Here is a 16,284-nt window from a genome sequence, read left to right on the forward strand (position 1 = left end):
GGCAGTTAGTGTCACAGGCACCTTGAAAGAAGGCCAAAACCAATACTTCATCTCTCAAGAGATCAACTTCCGTGGAGTCAGGGTGGAATTTGAGCCTCCCTTAAGTAGTGGAGTTGGAATATAAGTCTCTAAAATCTATAGACGGGGAGACTTATCTGGAATAGTTGGCCTTAGGATTGAGCCCTCTGAACTTCTTGAGGTAATTTAATGGGAGGATGAGTAGCAGACAGCAGCTCTCCACTCTAATAGAAACCACCTTAGGGAGGTGCGAACCCTGATCTCAGGTTGCCTGCAGGTCTGCAAGGGAGAAGGAAAGTAAGCACTGGTCCCACGGCCTTCCTGGAGGTTGGGTACCACAACTGAGGGGCTCCTCCCCAAAAGGCAATACAGATAGTAACCCAGCTGCCAACATGTTCCGGGTCCCCTCCACCCCATGGAAACCATCCATTCATCCCTCCCACATTGTCCAGACTTCCAGCTGGCACCTATACACCCACACACCCAGTCCTGGTACCAGGAGGAGCCAGGTGCCCAATTTCCACCCCCTTCACGTACTGAGCTTTGGGACTCTACGTGAAGAAAGTCAATGGGAAAGGAGTATACGAATTTCAGAGAAACTGGGAGAAATCCAGTGGTTCAGCAAGTTATAAAGCTTAATCCCTTGAGAGAGCAGCTCAGGGCGGTGGAAGCAGCACTGACCTCAGGCAGGCAGCAGTGCTGGGTCCCAGCCCAAATTCCGCCACCCAGTGGCTGAATGACCTCAGGTAAATCACACTCCCTCTCAGAGCCTGTGTCCTCATCTGGACAATCATGAGACTGTTTAATTAAAGGATTTCTGAGAACCCCACACCAGAAAAATGAAGCAAGTGTTTCTCTTGTGTTCTTGTGAAGTGAGAAGCAATCACAGTCGCTCATCATGTGGATTGGGGCCCAGCCGGGTAGGAAAGGGCACACGGTTTCCACATCTGGCAGCAACTGCACTCTTCCTTTCACCCAGAATTTTACAGCAAGGATAGACCATGGGTCACCTAATTTAATCCTCTCGTTTAAAGATCAGGAAAGGCACAGAGTGAAGTGGCTGATCCAAGGTCACACAGCAAGTGGCAGCTAGCCTCTTTATTGAGTAACTATTATGGGCTCAGCATTTATGTTCTACTATTTGCACATAGCTCATGTAACACCCCCATTTTACAGATGAGAAATGAGGCTAATAGGAACTTCTCCAAGGCCCCATAACTAGTGAGTTGGCAGAGTTAGCCAAGGTCTCCCAACTCCAACGTACCCTTTCCACTAGACCACAGGGCGGTCAGGAGGAGGGCCCCCATTACCTCAGGAAGTCCAACGTCTGCCCACGCTGTCGTCTGCCCCAAGGAAGCAGTGAGGGTGAGTCAGCCCCCCACCCCAGAAGCTGTTAACAGGGCAGGGCTGGGGAAGCTGCTCAGATATCCTGTGCCTGGTATCCACAGGCAGTCCTGTGTGTGAGGAGCTGCCTGGTCACTCTGTTCCTGTTGGCTGAAGTGAGGGCCCTCCTCAGACGTAGCTGCCCTTGTAGCTGCTCCTCCCTGCACTTTCATCACAGAAAATTCAGTCTTTTCTCCTCCCCCTGCTGTAACCTGCCTCTTAAAGGGACCAACAAGTAGCTTTGATGCCACATTTGAGAGAGGGCAAAGGACCTCCCTGACCCCAATAGGACCTTGCTGTTAAGTAGGTTTCCAGCTGTAGGCCTTCCCTGAGGTGTCCTCTTTCTCCCCTCCTGTCTCCAACCTTTTCCCGCCGGATGGAGAGTGAAAGTGCCCTGGGATGTCAGATTTCCACACACTCTTCCCTCAGGGTGAGCTCAGCTTAGCTTCCTGTACCTGTTTCCACACGAGCCTGAATCCGGTGGCTGCTCTTTCTTCAGGGAATGCTGAGGACAGGGGGACCCAGGAATCCTCAGGACCAGCAATGGCACCCAAGGGGTTAAAGGCCTGGGCCCAGCACTGTCTAGAGTGTTTGAAGTAGGGCGGGGAAGGGAAGGGCTAGAGTGGTTGAAGAGGCAGCTGGTCTGGACTGGAATGAGTCCCCCCTGTCTCCTGGACAAACTTCTGGACCATGAGCAGTTCCCTTAAAAGCACCAAGAGAGAGGTACCCCCACTAAGGTGCTGGACTGGATTCTTAGAGGGGCTACCTGAAGCGGGACTTTTTCCTACGTTGAAGTCACCAACTGAGGACACGAACAGGTCTCCCATCTTTGGGATATCTCCTGGGTCTGGTGAGTTTCCATCTTCCCTTTCCCTGGTCCTTCCCCCGTGAATGGGCATCCTCAGAAGCTGAGATCTTCAGGAACCCCTCAGCACCCTGGGAAGTGGCAGAACAATTTGTAGCTTCTCCACCAGCCTCCCGCATTCAGCTCCCATTTTTAATTAGGGGGCATTGTGTGTGTGTGTGTGTGTGTGTGTGTGTGTGTATGTGTGTAAGTGTGCAAATGGGGAATCACAATAATGGCCAACAGTTAACACTTACTATTTGTGCAACAAGTGATGCTAAATCCTTTGTATACATTCTTAATCCTCACAATCCTATGGGGTTGATGTACCATAATCCCTATATTAAAGATAAGGTTTAGAGAAGTTAAATAACTAACTGTTGTCAATTAAGAGGTGAATTGTGGGACTGGGGTTCAGACTCAAGTTCATCTGACACCAAAGTCCATTTTGTTGTCTTTTGGTCTCTTTTTCTTACTCAGGAGGTATGGACAGGAAGGATGGCTCTGGAATTTTAATTCATCCAGGGTCCCCTTCCTCTAGTGCCTGACATTGTTCTCTTTATCCCTAGGAATCAATTGTGAGATTTAAAGGGCCATCAGCTCATACCTGAGAGCCAGGAGCTTCCAGATTTCAGATCACCCCATACATCAGATTAGGGCTTTCCTACTCCACCCACTACTTTTAGCTGTCTGCTGGGATCCAATGGGTTAATTCCCTGGGACACAGTGACCAAAGTCTTCTCAGGTGTGTCCATCTGAACCTCAGACCCTTTCTTGCCCCACCCTCTGGGACAGCAGCCAGGACGCATGCCAAGAAACTGGAAGGAAGTAGAAGAGGACTGACTGGTCTTGCCCTTCTCTTCCCTGGGCCCCACACATCATGGGCTACTCTGGGGCCCAATAAGCTCCTGATAGAATAAGCATACAGGCCCAGCATAAAGGAAGAAGGTGGGGTCCCTAGGTTCAGTCTGCAAACCAATTTTGCAAAAGAAAAAAATGTGCTCATACTTGGAAGCCCAAAGCAGCAAAATTCCTGATGACTTGTGAGCCTGATATATCTAAGAGGTAGGGGTGATTTAGGGCGAGTGTTTGAGATGCCTGATTGCTGACTTAGGAGAAAGAGGTGCGCTTAGATCAAGGGGCTGGGGATGCCTGACTCTCTAGCTTTGAACTTCTAGAATTAAGCACTAACAATAAAGTTGATAATCCTGCCCTGTGGGCCCAGGAAGCAGGTGGGTGCCTCTCAGGAGGAGACCTGGAAGCTGATGGCTTTTGCCCGAACTTACCCGTCTCACCATTGTAGTTGTGCGTAGACCCTGCTGGGTCCTCTGCTCCAGGCCTGATGCCTGGTAGGTGCGAAAGCAATGTCTGCTGAATGAAATCTCTCTATATACCCTTTGCCTTTCCTCTGATTTTTGGAATTGTGATACTACTCTCTGGCAGTTGACAGGACAGTCAGAGGAGAGTGAGTTCCAGGACACCAGTGTTCAGCACATAGCAAAATCTCATGTGTCTCACACTGAGAGATAGAGCAATGATGTAGCTAAGTTAGGATGAGGTGGGGAGGTATTAGAGACCTGGGTGCTATGACCTGCCATAGAATGGGTGTCCGGAGAGCAGGCGTGGGAAGGAACTGGGGTTACTGGGGCCTTCTTTATTTGAGGCTAAGAGAAACCTTGCTTTAGCCCTCTTTGCAGGACACTGTTGGGTTAATGGTTTACTTTCTACCGGAGAAGAGGCAGGTAGGTTAAATTTTGAACCATCAAAGGATTTTCTATGACCCTGTCCCCCCCAGGGCTAGGAGACCTAGAGGAGAAGCTAGCAGACCGTGTCCTCTGGCCTTTCCTTTCCTCCCCATTCTTTACTGTCTGGTTCTTTCGGGTCTTCCCATTATGGTCTACATTTGGGAGATTTAGGACCCCAGATCCAGACCCAGGGAGCCCTCCAGGCTGCAAAAGGGCCCTTCAGCATTGCCCTAGTGGCCTGTGCTGAGCTGTGTGGTTGCTATCAGCAGCTACTCCCAGTGTTTGCTGGCAGCAAACATAGGCAGAGCCCTGCCTTCCCCCCATCACCTCATTCAGACTTCTAAGATAACAGAGGGAGGAGAAAGGACAAACTTAACTTCTTTGGAACCCCCATCTAATTTCTTTTGGAAGCTGCTTCCTTTCTTTGGCTGGGGGGTGGGGCGGGAATTAGGGGGGTGAATAACAATACTGCCAGATTTCTTTCAAAGCTAGCCACTTGCTCTCTGGGAGCTTGCCTTCTGGTTTCAGCAAAGAACTCAGGCTCTGTAGTGTGATGGATCTGCTTGGAAACTCAGCTCCACCTTCCATAGCCCCGTGACTTTGGGCAAGTTTCTTTACCTCTCTGTGCTACCTGTTTCTTCGTATGTAAAATAGGGATAATAATGTCCCTTGCAAGAAATGGTTGTGAGGATGCCACAAGATGGTGTAGGTACTCACCGTGGGTTAACCCTCCTCCTCCGCAGGCGCCAGATGCTATTTAGGAAATGGCTATGTTGAGGTCTTCACTGTCCCTCCGCCCCCAAGCTTGTTGCAGAATGCCTGGTCGGTGTGTGCAGTGAGCCTTAATGTCTCTCTTTGATCTCTTTCCTCCTTCCTGAGATTTTGAGACCCAGTTGCTCTAAATCAGGAGTCTGCACACTTTTTCTGTAAAGACCCAGATAATAAATATTTTAGGCTTTGTGGCCATATGGTCTCTGTCGTAACTACCGACTTTGCTGTCGTAAGGCAAAACCAGCCATAGACCAGATGTAAACGAATGAGCACAGCTGTGTTCCCAAAAAAACTTTATTTATGAACACTGAAATTTGAATTTCATGTAATTTTTATGTGCCACAAAGTAGTTTTCTTCTTTTGATTTTTTTTTTCAACCATTTAAAAAAGATAGCAGGACAGATTTGGCCCACAGGCTATAGTTCACCAACCCCTGCTTTAAATCACCGGAGGCCACTGTCTCTCTCCCTCCTCTTTGAAGAGGACAGCTGCCTCAGGGCCTGTCTTGCTCTGGTTGCCTGCGCTCTTTTCTATCAGAAGTTATGATAATTAGTCCCCATCTCAGTTGTGTTAGTGTCAGCCTGTGGGTTATTTTCTCCCTCTCTGTTTTTTAAGAGAGAACAGTGGGGCAACCATCCTATAATGCCATCTCTGCTTCTGTCTTGGCCTTTCCTCTCTCCAGCTCTCCATTTCTCTCTGCCCTGCCTTCTCTCTGCTTCCTCATAATAATAATAACAACAATAATAATAGCATTTGTTAAGTACCTAATATGTGCCAAGTACAATGTTAGTTGCACCTATACATTATCATCAAGTCTCTCAACATCCTTACAAGGTAGGTATTATCATTCCCATTTTACAGATGATTCTAAAGCTCAATAACATTAAGCGAGTTCCCAGGATCATGAGGTTATGAAGGTGGCAGAGCTAGCAAATCGGACCGACTTCAAAGCCACTATAACACCCTAAAGAAATTATGGTCTCAGAGTTTTGAATAACAGATGTCTCTCTCTATTAAAATATTATGTGCTCCCATATCAGCGCCCAGTACAGTGTCTAACGAATCACCGATGACTAGTGTGGTAGGTGGAGGTTGCACACTCAGAGGAGGAGGCAGGAGACACTGACAGTCTGTGTTGGTGGGAAAACCATCTGATCTAGAGGCAGGAAGATAAGTAAAACAACTTCTTAGAGCCCCTTCTTGCTTTCCTCCCCTGCCCCCATCTCGAGTGTCCGATCCCAGACCTATTTCAAAATCTCTTATCTCTCTGTTCAGCGGAAGCAGTGATGTGACATGATGTGATCTCATTCGGGAGCTAAATAAAGCCATTGTGTGAGACCCAGCCCTGGCTGCTCCCTTGCACCGTTTCCTGAGCTCAGGGAGGCTAGGGGATATGGGATGCGGGCTGGGAGAGAGCTAATGGAAGGGGAAGCAAGGAAGAGAACACAACCATAGGGGCCCCAGCTTGAATTTCAGAAAACGGAGGAGGGAATGTCTCTGGGTGGGGGTTCAGGAAGCCTTACTAAACCTCATCTCTTTAAAGGATAGAATAAAAATTGACATAATAGCATGGAGGGGTGGAGTTTAGAAAACAGGAAAAACTTTCTGAGAAATGGAATGAAGAGCTGAGGGAGAAGGAGCCCAGTGGACTCCATTTTCACAGAGGGCAGAGACTGTGAATGAAATGACAGAGATGCTGGAAAAAGGGTAGATCTTTGAGGTCAGATTCCAGTTGGTCTGAGCTGGAGGAAGAAGGGTGAGATCTCAGGACATAAAGATCTCAGAATCAGAAGGTCTATCCACTGGGCCAGGGTAGCAGGGTACCATCTCCAGCAGAAGGCGTCTCTAGGAACAGAGGGAAAGGAAAGGGCTTCAATTCACTGCATTTCATTCATCTTGCCAAATCAGCCCTGCAGGCAGAAGTAGGGCAGGGATAGCAGAGAGAAGCTGGCTACAGGGGGTGTAGCTCAAGCAGTCTTTTCTCTTTTGTGAGGTCACTGAATGCCAAGCACCCAAGATCCTTGCAGCGCTGCTTCGGTGCCCCTCAATTTCTGTCCTGTTCCCAGCCCCTCTTCCTCTTTTCCTAGTCAGCACCTCCAGTTCATGCTCTTCCCTCCACTGCCACTTCTCACAATACTTTTTTGTCTGTTTCCCTCCTGCCCCCCCAGATCTCAGCTTTGGAGACCACTGGTTGGCAGGGACCTTGCTCCGGCCCTCAGCCTCTGTCCTGCTCCCTCCAGATCTGCCTATCGCATTTACAGACAGCACATCAGACGGCATGAGGCCCAAGTCTGTAGACCAGGAGAGAGATCTCTCCTCGTGGCTGGCTGAGGGGTCCGCTCTACGTTGCTTCCAGATGTAATGAGCATGGACAGGCACAGGGCCTGGGCAGGTTTCCTAGGCCTCTCCTTTTTTATCCTTAGACCCACCTGGCAGGGCAGCAGAATGCTGTCTGCAGAGGCCTGAGCACTTGTCTCCCTCCTTCCCTGCGGTGGACAGGCATGCAGTCGACACAGGCTCAAGCACCTTCTCAGCCGCCCTGAGTGGGGGGAGGGGCAGTGGACAGATTGCAGTGGGAGAGGGAAAAGGGGAAAAGTTGATTGAAGGAGCAACTTTCCAACAATGTGAATGCTCCTGCGGGGGGAGGGTAATAGCACAGAAAGCCTGGGAGGAGGCAGGATTCTTGCTCACAGCTTCCTGGTCCTCCTGGGAACTCCCAACATCTCAGTAGCTGGGAGTGGTCCCTGAAGAAGGGGAGCCTGGGAGACTCATCCTAGCAGAAGGTCCAGAGAGGCAGGGCCTACGAGTGAGCTGTACAGAGGTATGCAGTAATGTTAGTTCCCTTCCTGCCCCTCCACCATCTTGGTCCTCTGGAATTTGGTACTTCTTTCTGGAATGGGGCTTATCATTTCAACTTTAAGAGCACCCGAGGGTTCTTAACTCTGAGACACACTGAGGCAAGCCCTGATGGCATGTGGGAGGGTTGGGCAATGACAACAGTGCAGTCCTGGGAGAGAGAGAAGGAACTGCGATGTGGCTGGGATTTGGAGCCCTTCTCTCTGCCGCACGAGGAGAGGTGGTAATAGCTCTCTTACTCCCCATATGACCAGAATTTTAGAGGGAAGAACTCACAATGCTTTCTCACTCCTGAACCTTTTCTCCCTCCAGCTTTATCCACCTAGCCTCCTCCCTCTCCAACTTGGCCAAATCCTAACCACTCCACCCCTCCAGGCCCATCTGAAAGCCTATCTACTCCCTTCTGCCTCCCTTTTTTGAGTGTCCAGCTGGTTATTTGGCATACTCTGGCCAGTCCGTCATTTGTGATTTGTGCTTTTGTCTATGTGCACACACGTGCATGTGCACACACACACATACTCACTAGACTGTGAATTCCTTGAGGACAGGAACAATATCTATTTCTCTTTTCTTGGCTTGGTTTTCTGCCATTTAGGTGCTCAGTAAATGGAAAAATAATGAGTGAATGAGGATGTCATGATGTACTGGTAAGAACACTGGACTGGGGGGCCGTCCCAGTGGCATAGTGATTAGGTTCACCCGCTCCGCTTCAGCAGCCCGGGGTTCACAGGTTCGGATCCTGGGCGCGGACATATGCACCGCTCATCAAGCCATGCTGTGGTGGCGTCCCATATAAAATAGAGGAGGATGGGCATGAACGTTAGCCCAGGGCCCATCTTCCTCAGCAAAAAAGAAGAGGATTGGCAACAGATGTTAGCTCAGGGCTAATCTGCCTCAAAAAAGAACACTAGACTGGGTGTCAGAAAACCCAAGTTCTGGACTTGGCTCTGCAGTTAATTCTTGGTGTGATCCTGAGCCAGCCTTCTCCAGTTCTGTGCTTCAGGAAAGGGAGGGGTGACTAGATACTCTAGGCCCTGCTGACTGTGACATCTTTCTAGTTCCAAGTTTCCTGAGTTCTAGAACTCTGCTCACCCTTCTCTGTCTTCTTGACTCAGACTGGCCTGCGTGTGCCTCCCATGAACAGAGACGTCCCAGAGGTGTTCCTCACAGGTGGAGACCTGGTACCCCAAGGCCACACTCGCCGCTGCTTGTCTGCAGTGGAGTCCAGAGAGCAGCTGGAGGAAGAGGAGGAGGAAGAGGGAAAAAAGGAGGGAGATGGCTTCCATGCTGTACCCCTCCGAAGGTCGGGGGCTTTCCGTGCCCAGAGCCACAACTATGACCCCTTCAAAAGACATAGTTGGGGGCCAGGCAGGGAGCTCCAGGATCCAATGAGCAGGTAAATCCCCAGGGGACTTTCTGTCCTCCTTCCCTCAAGTCCTAGACCCAGGAGAAAGTGGTCAGAAACGAATGACAGGAATTGAAGGGACTTGGGTCCCTAGTCTCTTCCCTAGGGAATCAGAACCTGGGCCTATGGGAGGGCTTTGGGGAGGATGGACCCTGCCTTTCAAAATGTGGCTCTCCCTAGTGGTCCTAGCACCTTCTTTCTACCTGGTCTCAAGGGCAGGTGGGGGTCAGAGTGGAGGGGGTAAGGTGTGGAGTTGGGGTGAATATCAGGACATTTGGTCTTATTGCCTCCATCTCCACTTGGGTTTCATAGACGCATACAGAGATGCCAGAGCTGGAAGGGATTCAGGGATCATACGACCCAATCTCATTTTACAGATGAGGAAACTGAGGCCCAGAGAACTTTGGAAGGTTTCTTTCTTGAGAGAAGTGGTCACAGGGTTGGAGCATTGAATCTGCCCCTTTCCCAAATTGCTGCCTATCTGCTGGGTCCAGGCTGAGGCAGACCCAAGATGTTTTGGTCATCATAGTACAGCCCTGCAATGGGAGAATAGCTACTCTTGCTCAGAGGTCTGCATATGCTTGGCAGACCGGAAAAGAGGGACCCATCTCTTCCGCTTCTCCTGGAAAATCCCTGACCACTTCCCCAAAGACAGAGGAAGTCAGAAATAGAAGGCCTGGGGTGAGCGTGAAGAGTTCAGTGTGAGTGGTCATGTGAGGGCCTGCTAGCCATGGAAGGGCACTGTCTCTCTGCTTTGGCAATGGTCCCCTTGGACGAGTTCCCTTAGCTCTGGTGAGTAGACCAACCTTCTCTAGCTCCTGGGCAGGGCTGGCTGGGCCGGGTTAGGGGAGAGGACCCTGCACCTTGTCCCTGAACTGGCTTGGGTGGGAACTCGGGAGAGAACCTTGCCTGCAGGGCTCATGGCACCTTCCTAAGAGCAGCTGGTCCAAGGCAGAGATGCCCTGGGTACCCCTTATGTGATGCCAACTGTATCTCAGAGTCTTGCAGGTGCCATCTTTCACTATCAGGCATCAATTCTTGCCCTTTGGGTAGAGAGGGAAAGGAGCCCTGGGCACGCTATTCAGCTGAGTCGGGGCAAAGGCTGTCATCAGAAACCAGGCAAGGAGTGAGAATCCAGCTTGCCCTTCATTTGCCTCTCCCGGAGCACTGGCTTTCTTCTGGAGGGCAGTACTGCCTGTTTACCAGCAGGGGTCACTCTTGCCTGTAGCTAGCTCTGCACCTCTGCTAGAGCACAGCCCCAAAGAGAGGCTAGTTTGGGTCTGAACTGAGCCTATGCCAACAGGAAGGGCTGGGCTGGGGGCAAGCAACAGGGCTCGGCTGAGGCGGTGTTCCTCCCTGGTGCCCGTCAGTGGCCACTGGATACCAAGGGCGGTGGTGGCAATGTGTGTTTCAGGAGCAAACTGCAGGCATCGGGATGCGCGGGCCCCCAGGAGGCCCCCTTACTGCAGAGCCAAGAGGAACTGGACACCTTTCTGGAACTGCAGCACCGAGGTGGCCAGTCCTCCCGCGTGGTATGGACAGACTAATCCTTATGGAGGCCACTGCCTTCCTCCCCCTCTCCTGCCTCCTTGCCTGTCCAGCCACCACTCTGTGCCTCTTCTGTTCTGCCAGCTGCTGGATTTCTCTGTGCCCAGGCATCACTCTGACTCTATCCGACTGAATCTGAATCTGTTGTCTGTACTCCTCTGTCTGCTTCCCTGGGTCTGTCTGCTCTGTTCCCCACTCTCGGTATCTTGCCTCTGTCTCTTTCGCTAAGACTCTCTGTTCCTTCCTTTCTGTGTCTGTGTCTCTGTGTTGATGTGGGTATCTCTGTTCCTCTTTCATTAAAAGGCCCCTATTCCCCTAGTTGTTAAAACCACTTCTTTCTGTAGACCCCCACATTTCTCAGATTTGGAGCTGAACTTATTATTTGTGGGATGAAACTAGGCATCTGGTACCTTGAAAGACAATAGTTCTCTAACAAGATAATCATGAGATTATCAAATGAGACAGGATAGAGAGATTGCCCAGCCTTCTGGCTTAGGGAACATAACTGGGGGGAGGTCTCAAACCAGGACCTAAGGACCTGAGGATATGAGGGCTTTGCGAGACACCGCTGGGTCTACTAGCTAAGAGTTCCTGAGTACACAGAAATGTCTCAAGCCTGGTGACTAAATGTTGCCTCCCTTCCTGCTCATCCTCTAGCTGGCCAGGGTTACCCACCCCAGCCTCATTGTTCCAGTGCCTGTGGTTTGGGAGACAGGCTGAGAGCAAGAGGCTGTTACAGCCTGTCAGGGGAAGACCCATCTGATCCCCTCACTCACTTTTCTCCATCAGCATCTCTGCATGTCTTCCCTCACCCCCATGTCAATATGGTATCATAGAAAGAACAGGATTTGGGAGTCAAACTGACTCTGAGATCCTTCATTTACCAGCTGAACAATTCATGTCGTCTCTCTGAAAGCCAGGATAATAACAACTGTCTTTTAAAGTTGTGATTATTCAGTGAAAATAGGTGTTCAAGTGCCCAGTACAGAGGCTGGCACACAGGATGAGTGCAAGAAATAACGGTTTCTTTTTCCTCTTCTCCCCTCTGTTCCTTCATACTCCTTTCCCTCTCTTCCACCTTTCTCTTCTCCCCACTTTCCACTTTCCCCTTCTTCGTATTATATGTTCTCTTCTTTCCCCCCTTTCCCTAGTGTTTTTTTCTCTTTTTATGCCTTCCTGCTCTGATTCCTCCCCTCTCTCCACCTAATCTTTAAGCACTCCCCTTACATTTCTCCTTGTCTATATGTTGGAGGTTTTTTGTTTCTTCCTGCAGTAATATGTGCATATCAGTACTCTACCACAGTCCACGCAGCAAAAGTCTGAGACTCATTAAATTCGACTGGGGCTTGCAGACTGACGGTCTATGAGCCAAGTCTAGCTCCAAAATTTATTTTGTTTGGCCAGCATGGTGCTTACACTTTCTAAAATTCAGATGTCCTTAAAGGAGGCCTGTGCGCTCCAGTTTGCCAGAGTTGCTAATACCCTCTGTTGTATTTTTTCCCTTTGTCTTTTAAATATAATATTTAAAAATGAATGTCTGGTAAATTGACCACCCATCTCAAGAACTAGAACATCACCAATACATTTATCTTTGTTTACGTCTTCCTCTCTTCTCTTATTCTCTTGCTTCCCCACCAGAGATAATCACTATCTTGAACTTTCTTTTACCACTCATTTACATTTTTTATAGTTTTAACACAGATATATGCATTACCTAATAATATATCATTTCTTTTTTTTTGTTTCTGAGTTTAAAAACAATGATGTTATATTGTACAAAATTTTCTATAACTTACATTGTCATTCAACATTCTGTTTCTAATTTTTATCCATGTGTTGCAAATAATTATAGTTCATTCATTTTCATTCCATTCTTCTGTTCATGGACATTTGAGCAATTTCCATTCTTTGCTATTATGAAGAATTGTCGATATGAACATCCTTTTTATCCACCTTCTGGTGCACATTTGCAAGAATTTCTCCAGGGTGTATACCTTGGAGTGGAATTGTTGGGTCGTAGAGTGCACAGATGTTCATTTTTACAATATAATGGCAAATTGTTTCCACTCCCATCAGCAGTACATGAGAGTTCCCATTGATCCATATCCTTTTCAACATTTGGAGTCATCAGATTCCTTAATTTTGCTGGTCCAGTGGTTATAAATCTCATTGTGGTCTTAATTTGAATTATCCTATTACAAATGCGGTTGAGCATCTTTTCGTATGTGTTTTGTTCATTTGTGTTTCCTCTTCTGTGAAATTCCTCTTCATGTCTTTTGCCCATTTTTGTATTGGGTTCTTTGAGGGTTTTTTCTTTATTGTTTTGAATGTGTTCTTTATATGTTCTGAATACTAATTATTTGTTGTTATATGTGTTGAAGCGATCTTTTCTCAAAGATGGAGAAATATGGTTTGTCTTTTCCCTCTCCCATAGTGTCTTTAAATAAAGAGAATTTTTTAATTTTTTAAAAATTAACATATTTATTGGAGTATAACATACATATAAAACATGCATTAAAAAACTTTGAGGGGCCAGCCCAGTGGCACAAGCCGTTAAGTGCGCGTGCTCCGCTGCAGTGGCCCCGGGTTAGGCAGTTCGGATCCCAGGCGCGCACCGACGCATCGCTCAGGAAGCCATGCTGTGGCGGCGTCCCATGTAAAGTGGAGGAAGATGGACACGGATGTTAGCCCAGGGCCAGTCTTCCTGAGCAAAAAAAGAGGAGGACTGGCAGATGTTAGCATAGAGCTGATCTGCTCACAAAAAAAAAAAAAAAAAAAACTTTGAGATTTTTATTGGAGTTGCATTGAATCTAAAGATTAGTTTAGAGAAAGTTGACATCTTTATCACATTGCTTATTCCTATCTATGAAAATAGTATACCTCTCCGTTTAATGTCTTTTAATAAATTTTTATCATTTTTTCCACACAGATCTTGTGGATATATATTAGATTTATTCTTAGATATGTTATACTTCTTTTGTCCAGTTTTAAATTTCAGCCATTCTGGTGAGTGTCTTAGAGGTATCTCATTCTGGTTTTATTTTGCATGTCCCTGTTGAAAAATTTTGTTGGGCACCTTTCCGTATTCTTATTGGCCATCTGAATATCTTCTTTTGTGAAATGACTGTTTAAGTCTCTTGCCCAGTTTTAAAAACAGCTTGTCTTTTTCTTATTGATTTGAAGTTTCTGTATATACTCTGGATTTGAGTCTTTTCTCAGATATATGTATTGTGAATATTTTCTCCCAGTCTTTGACTTGCATTTTTACTTTAATAGTGTATTTTAATAAGCATTAGTTTTTAATTTAGATAAAGTCCAATTTATCAACTTTTTAAAGGTTAGTGCTTTTGATCATGTTTAAGAAATCTTGCCTATCCCAAGAATGTGAAGATTTTTCTTCAATGTTTTGTTCTAGAAGATTTATAGTTTTAGCTTTCATGTTTAGGTCTATGATTTGTCTAGATTCTTGTGTATGGTAGAAATCAAGGTTTTGTGGGGTTTTCCCCCATATAAATATCCAGCTGCTCCATTAAAAAAAACTTACTTTCCCCATTGAATTGCCATGGTGCCTTTCTTGAAAATCAAGTGAGGGTATTTGTGTGAGTCTATTTCTGGGCCCTGTTCTCTGTTCCATTGATCTATTTGTCTATCCTTATGCCAATACTACATTGTCTTAATAACTTTATTTATAATATTACAATAGCTTTATTGTAAGTCTTAAAAATGTAGTAATGTAAGTCCTCCAACTTTATTATTTTTCTTTAAGATTATCTTGACTATTCTAGATCTTTTGCATTTTCATGTGAATTTTGGAATCAGCTTATCAATTCTAAAAAACAAAAATTCCTGCTGAATTTTGATTCAAATTGTACTGAATTCAAAGATTAATTTAGGACAAATGACATCTTTCTAATATGTCGTCCTATCCATGAAAAATAACATATATCTCTATATAGTGAGGCTTTCTTAAAAAAAAAAAGGCCTTTTAATAAAGTATTAGTTTTCCTCATACAGTTCTTGTCAATCTTTATTAGATTTATTTCTAGGTATCTTATAATTTTTGTTGCTATTATAAATGCTTTCTTATATCTAAATTACATTTTATAATTATTTTCGGTTTATAGAAATGGAATTGAATTAATCCTTGTATAGTGATCTTATAGTCATTCATCTTGCTAAGCTTTTTTCAGTTATAACCATTTATCTGTGGATTTTTTTTTCTTTTCTAAGTAGACAATTATGTCATCTTTAAATGAGCTTTGTTTCTTCTTTTACAATATTTATTCCTTTCCATTCTTTTTCTTGCCCTACTGTGCTTGCTAGGGCTCTATTGCAGTGCTAAACAGAAATGGTGATAATGAGTATCCTTGTCTTCTTTCTGATTTTAGAGGGAGTACATCTTATGTTTCACTATTGAAGTTGATTTTGGGCTGTAGCTTTTTAAAAGATCCTCTTTATCAGGTTAGGGAAGATTTCTTCTATTCCTAACTGCCAAGGCTTTGGTTTTACAATGAGTGGGTGTTGAATTTTATTCTGTGCTTTTCTACTTTTACTGAGATGGTGATGTTTTTTCTTCTTTGATATGATATTGAGGTAAATTACATTTAAAGATTTTTCTCATGTTAAACCACCCTTGTATTCTTAGGATAAATCAACTTCGCCATGCTGGATTATCTTTTCATACATTGCTGGATTTCATTTGTGGTATCAATTATTTATTGCTGCATAACAAATCAACTCCAAATTTAGTGGCTTAAACAACAACATTTTTGTTTTTGTTTTCCCCTCACAATTCTGTGGATGGGTAATTTGGACTGAGTTCAGCTGAGTATCTGCTGATTTCACCTGGACTCACTTATGTGGCTGTAGTTGTCTAGTGGCTTGAATAGGGCTAATGGTCAAGGATGGCCATACTCATGCCTGTCGATTGGCAGGCTGCCAGTTATGATGCCTTGGTTCTGATGCACATGGCCTCTCCAGAAGGCTCGCTTAGGTTTGTTACATGGAAATAGCATTCCAAGTGGGCAAGAGTGGAAGCTTTAAGGCTTCTTAAGGCTTAGGCTCAAAAGTTACATAATGCCACTTCTGCCACATTCTATTCATCATAGTAAGTCACAGGCCAGCTCAGATCCTAAGAGTGAAGAAATAGATTCCTTGATGGGAGGAGCTGCAAATAATTTGTAGCCATTTAAAATCTACTGTAGCTTGCTAATGTTTTGTCTGGGGTTTTTGCATTTATGGTCACAAGAGAGATTGGCCCATAATTTTCCTTTGTCATACTACTGTGTGTAGTTTAAGAATCAAGGTTATACTTGCCTTATAGGAGTTGGAAAGTTTTTGTTTTCTATTCTTTGGAAGAGTTTGTATAAGATTTCAGTGATCTATTCCTTGAAAGATCTGTCCCTTGCATATAAAACTGTTTTGGCCTGATGTGTTTTGTTTTGTTTATAGAAAGATTAACTTCTGATTCCATTTCTTTAATAGGACCACTCAGACTTTCTATTTCTTCTAGATTCAGTTTTGGTAAGTTATATATATGTATATTTTTAAAGAATTTGTCTATTTTGTTTGCATTTTCAAAATTACTAGCAGTAAGTTGTAGGTAGTATTTTCTTATCTTTCTAATCACTGCTCTTTTTGTAGTTAGGTCTACTTTTTCATTCTACTTTTATTTGGGCCTTCTCTCTTCATCACTCTTATCAAAGGTTTGTCTA

General features: G+C 45.7%; 1 protein-coding gene across 1 annotated transcript in view; it reads left to right on the forward strand.

The window, feature by feature from the left end:
* Window positions 1-8,738: 8,738 nt before the first annotated feature.
* ARHGEF2 (Rho/Rac guanine nucleotide exchange factor 2) overlaps window positions 8,739-16,284 on the forward strand; it is a 39,080-nt gene continuing 31,534 nt past the window's right edge. The window contains exons 1-3 of the mRNA XM_004436187.3: window positions 8,739-9,013; window positions 10,437-10,554; window positions 16,055-16,093. Of these exons, the coding sequence (XP_004436244.3) occupies window positions 8,754-9,013; window positions 10,437-10,554; window positions 16,055-16,093 (417 nt within the window). The 5' untranslated portion in view covers window positions 8,739-8,753. The remainder of the gene's footprint in view (window positions 9,014-10,436; window positions 10,555-16,054; window positions 16,094-16,284) is intronic.

Source organism: Ceratotherium simum, chromosome 2 (genome assembly GCF_057802395.1).
Source record: "Ceratotherium simum simum isolate JZ-2026a chromosome 2, ASM5780239v1, whole genome shotgun sequence".
NCBI classification, from domain to species: Eukaryota; Metazoa; Chordata; class Mammalia; order Perissodactyla; family Rhinocerotidae; genus Ceratotherium; species Ceratotherium simum.